Here is a 17960-nt window from a genome sequence, read left to right on the forward strand (position 1 = left end):
TCTGTCTGTGTGTGTGTGTGTGTGTGTGTGTGTGTGTGTGTGTGTGAGAGAGAGAGAGAGAGAGAGAGAGAGAGAGAGAGAGAAATATATATATATTTTAAACCCAGGTTGAAATTTGTAGAAGTTATGATTTGTATTAAATTCCCTCACTGCTGTATTGAATGTTATAATAATATAGATAAGTATTTTTCTATTGACATGCTTTTCTGGAAATATCCCCAAGAAACCCGTTTCTTTTCCCAGTGAAAGAGATAATATAGTCCCACTTGATAGTGAAACGTGACATAAGACAGGGGCATACGTTTTTAACAAATAAAGTCATTAAGACTTCCAGTTTAAACTTGAGCTCATTTGTCCCCGGCACTGCCCCTGGGGCTTCTGTTGGAATAGCACACTCAGCTAGGTTAGATTTAGAAGGCAAAGTTTTCATTAGCTTCTTTTGAAAGATGCCTAAAGTCAAATCCCTTGAAGGAGTCTCCTACCAAAAAATCACTGCTGCTTTGCTGGGTAGGTGAGGTGGATGATTGAGCTAAGGAAGCCTCAGACTTAGAGCAGCTGGGAAATGGAAATTTTAAAGGTAAACTGATCCACATGCCTGGAAAATCCACACAGGATAGAAATGAGGGAAAGAGGAATTGGAATAAAATTTCAAATGGCTCTTTCATGTCAGAGTAGTAGAGTCAGCTTTGATGCATCCTATGGAAGGAAATAATAAACATCTTTTTAGCTTTTAAAAGAGGCAATTATTTCGCAGAAATTTGGATGGGTATTTGAGCAGTAAGGTGTTTTGGTTGACATGTTTTGCAAGATTATTTTCGGTTCACTTTCTTTTTAAGTAGAACTTTAAGTGAACAAATATTAAGTGTCCACATGTGTACAATCGTGAAACCACCCAGATCAAGATTTAGATATTGTCAGGAACACCTGGGAGGCTCAGTGGCTGAGGGTCTGCCTTTGGCTCAGGTCGTGATCCTGGCGTCCTGGGATTGGGTCTTACATTGCGCTCCCTGCAGGGAGCCTGGTTCTCTCTCTGCCTATGTCTCTGCCTCTCTCCTTGTGTCTCTCATGAGAAAATAAATAAATATAATAAAATCTTAAAGAAAAAAAAGATTTAGAACTTGTCTAGCAGTCCAGAAGGCTCGCTCTTACCCCTTCCAGTCAGTAAACACCCCCCCACCCCCGACAGGTGGCCAGCATGCTGAGCTCTGTCTTCACGGACTCATTTCGTGGTCTGTAACTTCGTGTGAGTGGAATCACATGGGATGTGCTCTTGTGTCTGGCGCCTTTTCTCACTGCTCTCTCTGGGAGAGCCCTAAATGTTGCGTTTTCCTCACCACATGGCTATTAATTTCATTTATTTTTGTAAAATCAGTTAAAAGGGAGATACAGTGCTGTGAGGTCATAAGCAGTTTATATTCACTTCTGAAGTAACTCTGCTTCTCCATTTAAGCCTGGCTGGGGGCACCTGCCTGGCTGGGTTGGTAGGGCATGCCCCTGGATCTTGGGGTTGTAAGTTTGAACCCCATGCTGGATGTAGAGATTACTTAAAAATAAAGTCTTTTAAAAATACTTTATAAAATCAGTCAATAAATACATACAATAAACATAGCTGGTAAGCTCAAGTCTCTCATGATTTGGGCATCCATATATAAAGAAAAATTCAAGCAGGGTTTACTATGGTGTTCAGTGGGACAGCCACTAGCCACATGTGGCTATGTCCATTACAATTTAAATTAATTAAAATACATTAAATGAGTTGAAATGTAAAAATCAGTCTTCAGTTCCACTAACCACACTTCAAATGCTCAAATCATCACGTGTTGCTAGTGGCCACCTTCCTGAATGGAGCAGATCTGGAATGTTCCCATTGTTAGAAAGCCCTGTTGGACAGCGCTGCTTAGAAAGCTGGCTGTTGGCCGCCTTCCCCTACCCTTTCTCCCTTTCCAGACATAAGGATGTGGTAGTGGGTTTTATTTTTCTCGTTTTCATTAACATTTAATTCTGTGGTTCTCAGACCATCATCTTACAAGTTTCTGTGTCTTACCTTATCCCACCAGACCTTGGGGAAAAAAAATAAGTGGGAGAGTTCTCACAACACGCTACACTTTTAATTTCTAGAAAGTACTGTGTGCTCTCTGACCTTGGGGCCATGGCAATACTGTTTGACACCCTCCTTCCAGCATCCAACTCTGTGTCAATTTCTCTTTTATCAGATCTCAGCCTAGGCTGGCTCCAGGGCACCTTCCCCATCCCTCCTCCCGGCACCCAAGCCTGGGTTACGTGTCCCCTCAACTCAGCTGTCCTAGTGACTGGGCCTTCCCCTGCCTCGTAGCAGCTGCTTGTTTCTTGGCTTCTGTCTCCCACCATACAGCAAGCCCGGTGAGGTCAGGGGCCATTGTGTCATGTTCTCTGTTTTATATTGATGTCTGGTGCAGCAGCTGGCTCTTAGGAGGGCTTAGTAAATACTGTGGAAGAAAAGAGGGAACAATGGGCTGCAGAAGGAAGGGCCGGAACCAAGTAGCTTCGTGTCACGGTCTCTGTCTCCCAGGTAGAGGGGTCTGTTTCCCAGAGGAGTTTATTAGAGGTGACTTTGGGTCTGGGCACCTTACTGAATACACATCAGCACCCTGAGCTGTTTCTTCAGGGGTGATGATGGCACAACCAAGACATTTGCACCCTTCCCAGTAAAAGTGTTTGGTTTGCCTTTCCTGTGAAATAATACTAAAAGACATCCGCACTGAGATGATGCTGGGTGAGCAATCAAAGGGAAAGCAGATGGGGAAGTGGAGCTTCAAAATGGTCATAATATGGTAGAAAATGCTGCATCTGTCAGCAGGCAGCTGTTGTTGACATCACAGGCCACGTCTCACCAAGCCAGATGACCTCACAGGGAGGCAGCCATGTAAAGAAAGGAAGGATAGGTACCAGAAGCCCCAGCTCAGACTAGCTTTAAAAATAAAGAACTTTATTTTCCCGAGTAACAGGAAATTGAGAGAGGCTCAGAGTTGGTTGATTCAGAGTGTTGGCAATGTCACTGAGAACCTAGGTCTTTCCAACTCAACTGGCCACCCTGGGTGTTGGCTTCCTCCAACGCCCTGGTAGGAGTGTTGGTACCAACTCTGGTACCCATGAGGCTGGTAGGAAAAGGCTGCTGCAGGTACAGACACCCCATCTGGAAACTCAGCATCGAGGGCAAGAAGCAAAAGTCATTGGTGAGGAAGGGGGTGGCCAGAGTGGGTGAGATGAAGCATCTGGAGTAGACACAGTAGGTACTGAGTATCCTTTATAAGTGCCAAGACCTTCCAACCCCAAGTATCCTCCCCACATCCCAGCCTACGGATTTTAAAAGTTCTCTCGATCTGCCACTGACATAAAAATGCCTTAGGAGTGATCCAGCTAACAGGACACACACAGACCAGGGAAGGCTCTCAGAATAGAGAAGAGCAAAGGGGAGAAAGTCAGGCAGCTCCCCAAAGACCAGTTCCAATACTTGGCAGTCCTGCCAGAGCGGGGCCCGAGCTGGGCCATCGTGAAACTCCCTCCTGGCCCTTAAGGATTAATCCCCCCCACCCCCTGCCGCTGAAGGAACACTAGCTTAATTTTAAATGTAGCAATATCCATACATTTATGATTTACAATGTAAATGGTATATATTCTGGGAAGTCTGGAATCCTTCAGCCGATCAGTTATGCTTTAATTTTTTTCTGCTTCTATATAGACCTCGCAGTGTTGGAGCTGTGCTGAATGAGGTCACAGTCTAACTACAGTATTAACCCTGCAAATCTGTTCATTTTCGCCTGAGCACCCTCAGGCAGGATACAGAATGTGTCCAATTGAAAAACTATTACAGACACTGCAGTGCTGTGATGGGATGAATCGTACCAGGGAGGGGCGGGTATGTGTTGGGGAGGGAGGAGGGGAGTGTCTTTAGCCAGGTAGGAAGTATCTCTTAAAAGTAGAGGTTATGTGATTGCATTTTTAAAGGAAAAATGTTCTTTGTCATTAGAAGTTTAAAATGCTAACTTTCAATATTTTCAAACCTTAACTGTTTTCTCTTTTCTATCAACCGTGTCTTTGTTTTTTTTTTGTTTTTTTTTTTTTTTTAGTTTTTTCCCCATCCGGTACACCTCTTCAGCGTCCCTTCACTGTGTACTACAAACATCCTTTTATGTTTTCTTAATATCCATTTTGCATTATTAAAAATACATAGGAAGGTACAAAGAATAATACAACGAACACCCAGGAACCGACCACCCAATTTAAGAAATAAAACATGAACTCTTTTCTTATGACTGTGTTTGGGCCCTGTTTAATTCAGCATGGAGAAAAACACAACACAGATGGTCAGCATTTTGTGCAAAGGCCCCATCCCACCCCATTCATGGTAGATGCAGTTTCAGAAAGCATGTGCATTCACGGTCTTGCCTGGACATGTGGTTAATGCTAAGTAGTCTTACAGTTGTGCCCTAGGTAACTCCTAAAGCTGTTTCAGATCATAAAATCTGTGATGTTTTGCAAATTTATATTTTATCATGCTGGGTTTTATGCACAAAAACTAGATGACTTCCCCTTTATAATCTCCATCAAAGGCATTTTTCAAAATCCCTTTATTATGCTTTATCATGGGCTTTGCCACACATTGTTTGCATGTTTGAAAACAATCTCTGGCTAAATTATAAATCTGAGAGTATTGTTGTGGCGTTCATCTTGCAGAACTCAGACATAAATGCTATTTTAGCTTATTCCTCAATTGTAGACTCTAAATATTTGACCCCTTCATTGAGTGCCAGAGACCTGACTTGACTTGTCTGTGGTTTGGGCTCTTGTTTAAAAGCAATCGACCATGTTTAGAGAGTGTTTGAAATATTTATATTGTATCCATGGAAAGGATGTAGTATTTTATTTCCTGAAGAGTACACTTCCTCCAGCATGTTCTCACTGCCACCGTGCAATGTCCTCCATCTGCTCTGTCACTCACACTGTACCTCTGCCTTTGGGACTGCTCCTTCGGCACCTGCCCCATGTCTACCTTGGGAGCTTGATCTCTTTGAGAAGTCTGACATAGAGAAGAGCAGCTTGCTTGTGGCTCACAAACACATACTTATCACTGAAGGGTACAGTCTTTTCACAGTTTCCCCAGACCCATGGTCTCACAGAGAGAGAGGCAGAGGACAGACGGGCAGAGTGTGCATTGATTTGTTTTGTTTGTTTGTTTTAAAACTCTTGGCTGATGAACTTATGGTGCCTATTTACAAGGTTGCTTTGAGAATCAGTGCTGATGGCCAGGCTAGTCCTACCCTCTTTTTCCTGATTTAAAAAACAGAAATCGAGGAAAACATGTTGCAGAACACAAGGGCCAAAAGGTCTGTATATATCCCAACTGCATAGCAGTTAAGTTTCCGAAAAGAAGGATAAGGCACGCGTAGTTTATTTAGACGTGGGCTGTTTTAAGTGTTGATTGTCTTTTCATTTGGAATGAGTAGTAGCTCTCCACGTGCCATTTACCAGTTGTTAAATGTGAGAATTCATTAGTAAAATAAGCCGTCATAGAGCTCAGGATGATTGGAAATGAACATTAGTTCAGCTCCTTGATTCTGAGCACAGGAAGTTTTCCTTTTCTTTGTTACAGATTTTGTTTTTCTAACATCCATTACAACAAGAACGAGAGCCTGCTGATTTGGGGAGATTTTATTGCTGAATGAGTATCAGCACTAGTCGCTGGCTCATTCTTTATGATGCATGTGTTTCCTTTCTCTCCACTGAAAAACGAAAACGTGTCTAAACTTGCTTATCTCTCTGTAGGACAGTCGACCCAATATGTCAAGACCTCTGATCACTAGATCTCCTGCATCTCCACTGAACAACCAAGGCATTCCTACTCCAGCACAGCTCACAAAATCCAATGCGCCCGTCCACATTGATGTGGGTGGTCACATGTACACCAGCAGCCTGGCCACCCTCACCAAATACCCCGAATCCAGGTAATCTGAAAAAAGGAAAAGTCATGCTCGGAAGTGCATGTATTTGATGCTCTAACTGTTTTTCCTTTGACCAGCATAGCAGCGTGGCCTCACTGGGGCCCAGGGTTAGAACATGAGTGCGCCGTGTGGGCCACCCGGCCACCAGGATTGCCCTTGGATGTGGCTGTAAATCTCACCCTGGTCAGGGCCTGACCCACAGCTTAGTCAGGTGCATGTAGACATGTCACATGGGAATGGAGTTTATGATATTTCTCCCTGCGAAGATCTTCACGTTTCTTGTCGTAGTACAAAAAGAAGGATGCTTTCTATCTGCCATGAGCTTTTCTTCCATCTACTTTCTTATCAGTTCCTAGAATTTTCTAGGAGATCATTTGGCCCGCCAACTTGTGAACTAGAGGGAAAAAAAAATACGAGAGACTCCTATCAGTGAGTGGGGCAGTATATTTAGAACAGTATGCAAAAGTCCAGGAAGCCAAGATTGACTTGCTTTAAAAAAAAAGAAGAAGAAGAAGAAGAAGAGCAGTGGGATCTCTGAGCACTCAAGGCAGATAAGTAAATATAGAAAGTGTTTGAAGAGGCAGAGTGGTTTACAAATCGGCAGTACACGCTTGATGCTCATGAGACAGCCCCTCCCGTGTCCCCACCCACCCTCTTCTAAAGGAGTTCCAGGGAAACAGTTTGCTTTGTTATCACCTCTGGGACACCCCTCCTGGCTCTGCCTCTATTTGGGGGCTATGCCCAGGTCCTCTAAGGGAGCCGATCTTCGGCAGCTCTGCTGGTGGGTGGAGGAGGAGGAGGCAGGAACTCATGTGGACTAAACTCAGGTTAAGGGAGTTTCTCTGCTTGGTTTTGCTCACATGAAATGGAAACACACCACTTGGGCTTCAGGAGAGCACTAATTGCATCTTTGAGAACTTCTCATAAAATGACAGATACCAGGTAGCTTATAGCCTGCACAGGTAGCACCAACGCAGACATCGCTGGCATCTGGTAACTGCATGAAGACCAGTTTCTTTGCTTCTGTTTCTTTATTCTCACTCTACTACCTGATACTTTATGACAGAACGTGAAGGTTGAGAAGAGGAAAGATGAAAATATTTTCTCTCGATTTCCAGATTCATTTTCTGCCATTGAAGTGAAATGATTTCTTAAAGCACAGATGACTATTAATTCTATTCTCAAAGAAACTGTATATTATTAAATGGAATTATTTAATCAGTTATTAATATTACTGAGTCCCCGCTTTCCCTCAGCGCATTGTAAGAGGTGCTCCAAAATCATGCCACGTGATGGCTATATTTCCCAAGAATATCATGATATAAGTAAGTAATGTTTCTTTAAAAAAATACTTCCATTCCTTCTGAGCTAATACCAACAAAAGAAAATCACCGTGCCTCTTCAGATGAGTCCTGAATTCTAGGGGGCAAGCTACAAAACGGAGGAGTCAGAAAGCCAATCCTTAGCAATAGCAGAATTCATGAATCTGATCTGATGGCCTTTTCCTTCAGTCAGATTCTTAAACTCTGATCCAGGAGGGAAGTTAATAATTACCCCATTCACATATGATGTATTTATTTCAACTCCTCTCTCAAATAATTTGCCACTTTAAAGACCTCAAACAGTGTTCCGCTGGGAGAGTCTGCCTCTGGCCACCTGTGCATGGGTTTTTCTAAGAGTCTGCATTCGCATCCTCATTCCCCACACCCTGAGACATGCATCGCATTCCGTGATCTCAGTACTCTGGATATCTGCACTGTCTCTATGACAGCCACTAGCCTTGTGCAGTCACTGAGCACTTGAAATGTGGCCGGTCCAAATCAAAATGCCCTCTAAGTGTAAACATACACTGGATTGTAAAGAATTAGTATAAAAAAAATCTCAGTAGTTTTTTATTATTGATTTCGTGCTGGAATGAGAATATTCTGAGTTGAATAAAATGTGTCATTAAAATTAATTTCACCTGTTGCCTTTTACTCTTTTAATGTGTCTCCCAGGAAATCCCAAATTACATTTTTATTTCTATTGGACAGTGCTGAACTATACACAGGTTTTTAAACTTCTAATCAAACCTACTTCTCCCCCAACCTGATACTCCCATGCATCAAAACTTGAATTTTTCTTTCACCAACTTACTTAGAAAAGATGAAATTGCTCATCTTCCTTTCCCGATCCTTCCCTACACTTCTTGTCACCACTGGGCCAAGGTATCATGGGGAAAACATCAATGTTATGGTTCATTAGTGCCACATTTGAATGCTGACTCTTTCATTCAGTAGTTGTTTGGCTATGGACAGGTCCCATTTCTAAGCGCCTGTCTTCTCTCTTGTAAAATAGACACAGATCTGTCTAACCTCTCAAGGCTATTGAGAGGATTAAATGTGATTACGAAAAGCACGCCATGGCCCTACGCCCAACACATAGTATTGCATTTATGCTTAATCTTCTGCCAAACCTAGCAATTGTTTCTTTTCAAACTGGCTTCCAAATATCAAATATATCCCATTCCTTCATTTTCTAGACCATGGAAACAGGCACACTTTAGATTCTTGTCTGAATTAATGCAGGCTCCAGGGAATCCTTGCCTGTACTGTTGATCTTGGTGCTCCTACCTGTCCCAGAGCTGCTGAGCTGTTCCAAGATCATCTTTATTGTTAGGGAGATATTTTAAAGCATATATGTTGAGACTCTGAAACAAGCCTTACAAAGTGACTTCTCTTTCTTTTGCTTACACCTAAAGCAGATGACAGTGCTTTAGATGTTGAATAGACCACTCTGCTCCCTCTTGGATTGTGTGTGTGTGTGTGTGTGTGTGTTATAAATCACTCATTGCTCATTTCAAGGCAACGATCAGTTTAATGGGATCTTTACATAAATTTTCATAGTCAAAGATACGGGGAAGAAAGAGTTTTGCGCTTTTCTTATGCATGTCAGGTGCTCCTTCCAACTTCTGAGAATATCTCTTGCATATCATCAACCCTTTGGGGATAAATCTTAGGAGATTAGTTTGTCCATGACTATGTAATTACAAATAGCTCCAACTCTTCCCACCCCATGGGACCATTCCCTGTCCTCTTCCCCTTCAGCACACCCTAGTTTCTCTCCCACTTGCCTTTCTCTTGGTGTAGCCCAAAGGGGAAGAAGACTTTTTCCTTGGTTTTGTTTTCTAGAAATTCAAGGGGAGACTTGTAGTGTAAAAAATCCTAATTTGTTTGTAGTAAGTGATTGTAAAAGATGTCATGTCTTTCTACAACTTCAAAGGTCCTGCAGAGAGCCTTTATTCCATTTTGAAATACTTTAGGTAGCTTTTTATTCTGTCTCTATTTATCACCTTCTTGGCTAAAGACTACCTTTAGAACCCCAGAAAATGGTACAATGGACCACACAGCTAAACATTAGAAGCACCTGGGAAGCATTAAAAGGCCAGGCCCAGTCCTGCCCCAGACCAATAAAATAGGAATCTTTTCGATTTGCCTAAGAGATCCTGATTTTCACCATCTGGCTTTGAAACAACACCAAGATGTATAGTTCCTCCAAGTGAATATAAGCTTCTTCCTCAATGAATATTTCATGCTATATCATCATGGCCATTCCACCAAAAGAAAATACCTTTTGATCTTTATTTCTTTAATTACCAAGGTTACCAGCCTTCCCTGTTTGTGGGTACCCCCTGTGCTTTTTTTTTTTTGGATGGGGGAGACTTGTAAGCCGTGAGTAGGGATTCAGTAAGCAAGCTGACTTTTAATTTTACAGCACGGTTCATCACTCACATTGTTATTCACATCCATCGTCAGGTGGTTTCTAGCTAAAGGGACGGAAGGTTTCAAATTAACTGCCGTAGTGCATACATGGTGAATACATCGGTGATGTGCTCTGTCTTACTAATGTTTTGTGTAAGATGGAAACAGCTCTGTGGAGGTGTTTATGAGACCAAGGCTGATCCACACCACCTCAGGGATCAAGGAGGTAGATCCCTTGCAGAGGAGCTGACAAGTCTCTGATTCCAGTTGCTATTCGGAATTGTAATCACCAAGAAAAACGCCCAGTTCAGATCTGCAACAACTTACATCAAATGAGTAAAACAAAACAAAACAGAAGTCAAAAAAATATAGTACCATCAGGAAGATTCTTAATGGATTTACAAAGAAAATAGAATATATTTTACTTGACAGTTTGCTAACTTGATACTTGTTACTTGCTAGTATCTAGAACATGGGAGGTGGCCCTCACTTATTCTCTTGCCCCGGGCCCTGCATGTTTCAAGAATACACCTGATTATATCTGATTTAAAAAATCTAAGGTACCCATTGTTAACATCATTGATAACAACAAAATCTAGGTATCTAAATCATTTGTCCTAAGTAATTAAGATTGGTACCAAATGACATGGCCTCTTTAAAATCTCCCGCTGTTGCCACTGAAATATCTTTGTAGCCACGTGTGTGTGATATTAAAGAAGCACCCTGTGCAGGGGTCTGGGAGGCTCAGTAGGTTAAGTGTCCAGCTCGATTTCCACTCAGGCCTTGATCTCGGTGTTGGGAGTTCAAGCCCCGAGTTGGGCTCCACACTGTGCACAGAGTCTACTTAAAACGAAACAGAACAAAACAAAAATATTCTGTGCTTTGAAAGTCTGAGTCCACAGGTCCATTTTTCATCCTTTATTATGAACAAAACCAGTATTAACAGCAGCTTTATTGATGGTTATTCAGATGTAGACTTTTTAAACCCGGAAAGTGGGCTGTGACTGCTAATGAGAGAAACCTCTCGGGTGGTAATAAGACAGGGGTCTTAACTAAAAGAGCGGGTCAGCCAGTGACCCAGAGGTGAAAGACGAGATCTCATGTTACAATCCCCTGAGCCATCCGATCTGACTGCTTGACAGAGCTTTTGTGTATTTTAAACCCGGTACATGAGTTAACTCCCACATAAGTAGATTATGCTAAATTGGTCTCTCCTAAATAGCAGCAGAGTTACTAAGCACACTGGCATATGTGGGTAATTGCAAAACTCAAGAGACGGCCTTTCAGCCTTACAGTCAACACCCATGGCCACCCAAGGGGTGTGTGTATTTGGAGCTTTAGGATGGAGATGCCAAACATGTGTGCCTTGCCAGCAGAGATCAGCTTCTGGCGTGCTTCACTCTTGCTGTGTTAGCCATGAAGGCATGGTTCACGTGGAGCTGCCCCAAAAGAGCAGTTGGATGAGCGCTCCAGTAAGAGACTGATGTGCACACTCTCTCAGGACAACTGAATTGCAGCGTTTGGATTTCCATGTAATTGTGGTAGGCCAGCCGAGGAGGTTTTCTGTAATCCTGCATTAGGGCTGAGGATTCTGTGCCGTGACTCTGACATCATGGTTCCAGTTTCGTACGCCAGGCCCTAGACATGGTCCCGTCCTGTCATCACGTGGGCCTGCATTTCAGGATCCCAACAAATATACCAAAAAAAAAATAAATGCATCCTCCTTGGAGCACAGTTCACTGAGCTTTCTTGCAGAATTACTGTAGGATACCCAGAAGGGGGCTTTTTAATATAACCTATTCTTTAGATCAACATGGTTTATAATGCAGTGCCCATCAGGGTGCCTAGGTGGTGCATCCGTTACGTGTCCAACTCTTGGTTTCAGTTCAGGTTGTGAGCTCTTGAGATTAAGCCCCCATAGGGCTCCACACTGCTTAAGACTGTCTGCTTAAGACTGTCTCTCCCTCTCCCTTTGTCCCTCCTCCTGCGCTCTCTCTCACTCTTCCTCCCTCTCAAATAAATAAATCTTATAATGCAGTATCTATCTCACATTAAAAAAAAAAATCACAGAACAGATTACCGGGGAAGTAGAAGTCATACTGAGATATAAACTCTCAGCACAAATGGAAAGAAAGAGCATATCCCTGCTGCTTTGAAAACGCCTATGGAAATGCATAAAAGGAGGACAGTCTAACCTAATGGTGAACAGTTTTGATTGCTCAGATGAGTTGATCTTTTAAAAAAGAAAATTAGTTTACAGGAGGATTGAAACGGAGGTAAAGCAACCTGGCAAATGAAAAATGGAAAGTTTCTCCAGGGTAATAGGGGCAATTTTCCTTTTCTCTGTCTCTTCTTGTCATCTTACATTATTGCTTTTCCAAAATTGCTCCTCAGTTATATAGGCAAAGAGTAAATGAAACCAGCTTCAAAAGAAGACTTTTTTTTTTTTTGAATGATGAAACTGGATTTTCTCTTCAGTACTGAAAAGCCAGGAACTTAACGCTACACTACTGGCGGATTCAGCAAACTTCCTTTGCCACTTGAGAACAAAACAGACCTAGATTTTAAAGTGATATAACTCATAAAGTCTTGTCTTAGAGCAGACTTCAAAGAAACATGGAGCCTTGCTACGGTGCCTGTATTTATTCCTGTCCTGTTCTTTCATCTACTGGATGATTTCTTCCATGCTCCCCAGTGGCCAGGGCGTATACAGGCCAACAGAAGTCCTTGCTCCCCTGTGGTTTACATGGGGAAGCACGGAGGACAGTCAATAAATGGCATTTGAGTTAGTACCAGGTGAGGTAGGAAGTAAGAAGAATAACACACAGAATAAATGCGCCCACTTTGGGATATAGCGTGCCCCCTGTATTAGGCCAAAAGATCATTATATTCCTACATATTGCTCATCTAAATTTTCATGACAAAATCTAGTTTATTTGTTAGTTTCAATTTATTTATTTTTATTTTTTTGATATTATTTATTTATTTATTCATGGGAGACAGAGAGAGAGAGAGAGAGAGAGAGGCAGAGGGAGAAGCAGGCTCCACGCAGGGAGCCCAATGTGGGACTCGATCCCCAGTCTCCAGGACCACGCCCTGGGCCAAAGGCAGGCACCAAACTGCTGAGCCATCCAGGGATCCCCCTAGTTTCAATTTAGAAGCAGATTTTTGTCATTTAGACAAATCACCCCAATCTAGGCTCGGTTGCCTCTTTTGAGTTCTGTTACTCATCTCCTGCTCCCTGACATGTGCTCCCTGGCACATACAGATAGATGTTCACCCCTCAGCTCAGCAGGAGGGGGATACGGAGTAAAGTCTTCTCCCAGGGCCAGATCACTTCACTGCTGTACTGACCCTCATACTATTCCTGAGACATTTTCTTTCATTTTGCATTCATTGGTCGCAGAAGTTATACTCGGGTTTGACCAAAGTAGTAAATGAATGGATGAATGAATGAATGAATGAATGAGGGCAGAAGCCCCCTTGGTGGCAAATAACAAAGCTGTTTTTTTCCCCTAGCCACTCCTGGCTTAGGCTGGGAAGAAGGTGAAGGCCACCCTACCGCCCCGGGCCAGTGGCGGCCGCAGTGCCATCGACGGCAGAGCAGATTCGGCAAACTTCCTTTGCTGGGTATCTAGCATGAGGCCACTCAGGACTGGACCCTGGGTCTTGTTCTCGATCTTTCTGACCTTCTAACTCACCAGGAACTCAACCTCATTTGGGATAGAAACACTGGCCCTAGAGAGCTCTTTCTCAGTCTCCTATATTCTTCCTACGTGGTATGGTGACCACCGCCGAGTGTATGTTCAGAAGTTTGCTTGATACATGAATTAATTATTGGGTGAAGTAATGGTGTATGGGGGCCAGGTCCTCAAAACAGTAAAGGACAAGTAACTGAGTAAAGGTGTTCAAAATAGTTTAGTTTACAGGCCAGGCTGGACTCCTTGTCTGTGTTTCTCATCTAACACGCCACAGTGATCTTAGAGGTAGGGACTGGTATTTAGCCCAGCTTATAGATAAAAACACTGCAACTCTGAGGGGTCAAGTGACTGAGTAGGATTCCCACTCTCATTCCAACTCCAGGCCCTTTGTGGTTTCCTCTTTTAGAGCTGTGCTTCTCAACCCTCAGGGCATGTTAGAATCAACCAACAAACCAACCTGGCTCTACCTGCAAAGATTCAAGTTTCATCAGTCTGGAGCAGGGCATGGGACAGTCTAATGTTTCCCATGGCCAGCCATGTAATCCTTCTTACCACCTTCTGGAATGTTTTCTCACAGTGGTTGTGAGCCAAGAGAGCAGATCATCAATGGTAACTTCAAGCCATTTTATTCTTAAGGTGGCCTTCACTCAGTTCTTTAGGCTCTGGGGTGATGTAAGGACTTAATGGTAGGCCTAGGCTAATCAGAGCCTCAAGGATGTACATGCTTTTTTTCTTCAAAGACAAAGCCCAGAAAGGGATTTTTCTATAGTCTCTTTACCCTAAGGGAAAGAGTAAGGAGAAGGAAATAAATCAACCCAGTCAACAACCCCCAGTGAATCAGATGAACAGAAGGGTGACACCTGTCTTCTAAATGTTTTTCTCCAACTGATACCTCCTCCCTAATCCCCCCAGACCAGAGTTAAAAATGCAGATTCCTGGGCCCTCCCCACCATTCAAGTGACCTGTGTGTCAGGATCCGAGGGAGTCTGCAGTTTTCATCAGCATCAGGTGATCCACCTGCAGCTCAAAGTTTGGGCACCAGGTCTTCAGAGGCGGGTGTGGAACAGAAACGTGCCAACATCCCCACCGGGGTCAGTGGGGGGCAGAGAAGGGATGGCAGTGGTGTGGCAGGAGACAAGTCATTAAAGGGAGACTTTTCCTATTGATTCTGGCTTGAGTCTCGTCACTTGGGACAATGATATGGACAGTGCTTCTTTTGATATGTCGTAATGAATAGTGTCATTGAGCAATGCCAAGATCATTTTTGCCCTGTGTTTTTTATTGTATTTTCATGTTTCCCCTCATCATACAACAAAGTACTTTATAATGCTCTATGCTCTATTTACTCATTTGAAAAGTTAATTAGTAGGTAGTTCATAGAAGATTCTGGTAATCTTTCACAAGGTTAATATGTGAATAATAGACTCCACTTTATAAACTGTGTCTTAAGAACAATTCCATTAAAAGGGCTGAGAATTGGCATTGTTATTTCACACAACCCAGCTCATGAATCTCTTAGGACTTTGGATCCTCAAACCGTGTAGTTTCTTCAAAACAAAACAGAGTGTAGTTCCTGTCAGTCACATAACCGATTTTGGTGGAGTGCTTCATTTGAGACTTACTTTATGGTAAATGAGGACCAACATTGAAACATTTTAGGTGAACTTCCAGAGGATGAACTGTATTTTGGTTACGTAGAGAGCTCTGTGGGCAGGAGTACTACACCCTACAGCGTTATTCTTGTGTCTACCATATAGTTCTTCACAGCATCTTCCCAGGCTGCCATGATCCACTTCATAGAGATGTGAAATCTCTCTGTATCAGAAAGGAGGCACCCCTGTGTCTATGCTGTGTGTATTCGTGGCTGAAATAAAACAATGCAAGTTATTCTCAAGTTAGGGGAGTCTTCTGTATTAAACCAGTGCAGAAAATAAACTTTTCCCCCCTTAGATTCCAAACAAAAGCGTTTATTATTCAAAACCAAAACACCTGATGTTGTAATTTGCATTTGAATTTTGAGAACTCTAAAAATAATAGTAAGCCTCAGAGAGTCACATTGAAGGATTCCTTGTGGGCCCACTGAGCACACGCATGCTCCTTGCTGAAAGCCAAGGTACATTAATAGAGGAGTCTGGTTCACTACATCTGCCAGACTGTTTGTTCTATTATCACTATAGAAGTAACTCATTAAAATGCCATTTCTTTTTGGTAAAAATGCAGGATTTATAGCTTCAACTAGGTGGATTATCAATGTTCTGCCTCTGAAAGATTACCCTCAGGATGCCTGGAGATAGAAAGTAGCAACAATTGAGGGCACCTGGGTGGCTCAGTTGGTTAAGCATCTGACTTCAACTCAGGTCTCCATCCCGGTTGCTTGAGATTGAGCCCCAAATTTGGCTCCATGCTCAGCTGGGAGGCTGCTTCTCTCTCTCCCTCTGTCCTTCCTCAAGCTCATGCTTACTCACTGTCTCTCTCAAATAAATAAAATTTTTAAAAAAGTACCCACAATTGGTCCTTAAAGCAGCAAGCTGATGTGGGGGCATAATGTTATGCCTCCATTCCAATGGAGGGCTTCTGAGTGTGCTCACGGTGGCCCTAGTGAAAGAAGGAAGAAAGTGTGAGACGTAGTGCTGTGGGGGTGTCTAGAAATAAATTGTACTGTTACAACTGTATCCATGTCGTGTATTAATATTCCAAAGGCAGATACCCAGAAGCTTCAATCTGGTGGCAATCTCTTTTGCAAAAGAAAATGTTAAAGAAAAAGAAATTCCAAGTCTCAATCCCCCAATTATATCAGCTTTTTGCTAGACCATCTGAATCTAATCAAGATACAGTGTCAGTGGAAATGACACTGTCACTGGATAATGGCTTCCTGCTGCTACATAAGTGCCATGTGTCCGTTTGCTTAGTAATGACATTGCTGCTTATCTTTTTTGGTGGTAATGATTATTTTTACTTCTGCGCAGTGTTTCTTACTGTGTTCCCATATTCAGAAGAGAAATTACAACTGTGCATAACAGCTAACCACCACTTTCAAACAGCAGTGAACCTTGCCAGGCCAAGGGCTTCATCACTGGAAGGTGGATCTGAGCGCGCCCAAACTTGCTTTCGTGATCTGAGCTGAATGTGTTCCAGAACTCCTGCCCAGCTTCATTAGACTTGTCAAGGCCCCTGCCATCCCTCCAAAAATTGATTTTTTTTTAAGAAACAGTTTAGAAGGCCCTGAGGGCTGAAAGCTTACCTAAAAAATGAAAACTCTTCTAAACTCAAAGCAGTGCAGTCAATAGCAAAGCAGAAAAGAAGGATCTTTTAAGTGTATCCCACTGATCCATAATCTTAGGGGCCCTATGGAAAGTTCTTCATCAGCACATCACCATTTTGATGATACATTGCAGAAGGAACAAGATGGCATGAAGGGTGGAAATCAGAGAAAATTGTCGCACTCATTAAAGTGGACTGGAATAAAGACTGTAACAACCCAGCAAACCCAGGGAACAATGTTAAATATGGATGAAGCTCTGGTCTTCACCTTGCCTGGATGTCTGTGCCAGTTAGAAACACCAAACAGTGACAATATAATTTGTATTTCCAAGTATGCATGCCGTTGGGCTCTTGAAGAACCCATTTGTAATCCTTTATGTAGATTTTTTTGAAGATTTTATTTATTTATTTATTCATGAGAGAATAAAGAGAGAGGCAGAGACACGGGCAGAGGGAGAAGCAGGCTCGATCGAAGAGGGATACAGGACTCGATCCCAGGACCCCGGGATCATGACCTGAGCCAAAGGCAGACGCTCAACCACTGATCCACCCAGACGCCCCTTTTATGTAGATTTTCAAACTTAGCAAAAGTATTTATTTGTCAAGGGAGCTCTGGCTTCAGTACACTTCTCCCACAGGACTTTCAAATGGAGCAACAAGTATGGGAAACGATGGCTTGTGATGACAGCTAAACATTGTCACCTGCTGTTTAATAATCATCTAAAAAGGGAAAGAAAAAATAAGAAATTCTTGTTATTAGCCGAGAATATTCATTTTTTAAAATGTTTTGCAGGTTAGGGCTCCGTTCTGAATTTTGTTGGAAGGGCCGGGGAGAAATAGAGAGCTAACACCCACTGCTTGGGTGTCTATGGACCGGCGTGGGGACTCTGGGTAAATTCTTGAACTATGATAAACCCCAGCAGGGCGGAGATGGTTACACAAGATACACACCTACCACCACACATTGTTGACTATGGTGTAGCCAAAGGCAGGATGCTGTCAGCAACGTGTTCCTTGTTTCCCAACCACACACACCCGAGAATGTTGTCTTTGAATCATAAGCTGATAGAAACTTAGTATTTTTCAGATGTCATTTTCACTTGGTGATTATTTAAATCATCTTATGACATAAATTCAAAATCTTAATCTTCTCAGAATAAAAAGCCTACCAGGCATGTTGTCCATCATGATTTGAGGAAGCAAATCCTGGACTTTTTTAAAAAGGCAGTCTGAACATTTTTTACATATACTTTACAATGTTTATGTACTTTTGAAGCTGT

At 42.6% G+C, this 17960-nt stretch overlaps 1 protein-coding gene across 2 annotated transcripts in view; it reads left to right on the forward strand.

Annotated features, from left to right (window-relative positions):
- KCTD1 (potassium channel tetramerization domain containing 1) overlaps nucleotides 1-17960 on the forward strand; it is a 94055-nt gene that overhangs the window by 42301 nt on the left and 33794 nt on the right. For both annotated transcript variants that reach the window (XM_055323513.1, XM_055323512.1), the window contains exon 2: nucleotides 5803-5981. In XM_055323513.1, the coding sequence (XP_055179488.1) occupies nucleotides 5818-5981 (164 nt within the window). In that variant the 5' untranslated portion in view covers nucleotides 5803-5817. The remainder of the gene's footprint in view (nucleotides 1-5802; nucleotides 5982-17960) is intronic.

Source organism: Nyctereutes procyonoides, unplaced genomic scaffold, assembly GCF_905146905.1.
Source record: "Nyctereutes procyonoides isolate TBG_1078 unplaced genomic scaffold, NYPRO_anot_genome, whole genome shotgun sequence".
Taxonomy (NCBI): domain Eukaryota; kingdom Metazoa; phylum Chordata; class Mammalia; order Carnivora; family Canidae; genus Nyctereutes; species Nyctereutes procyonoides.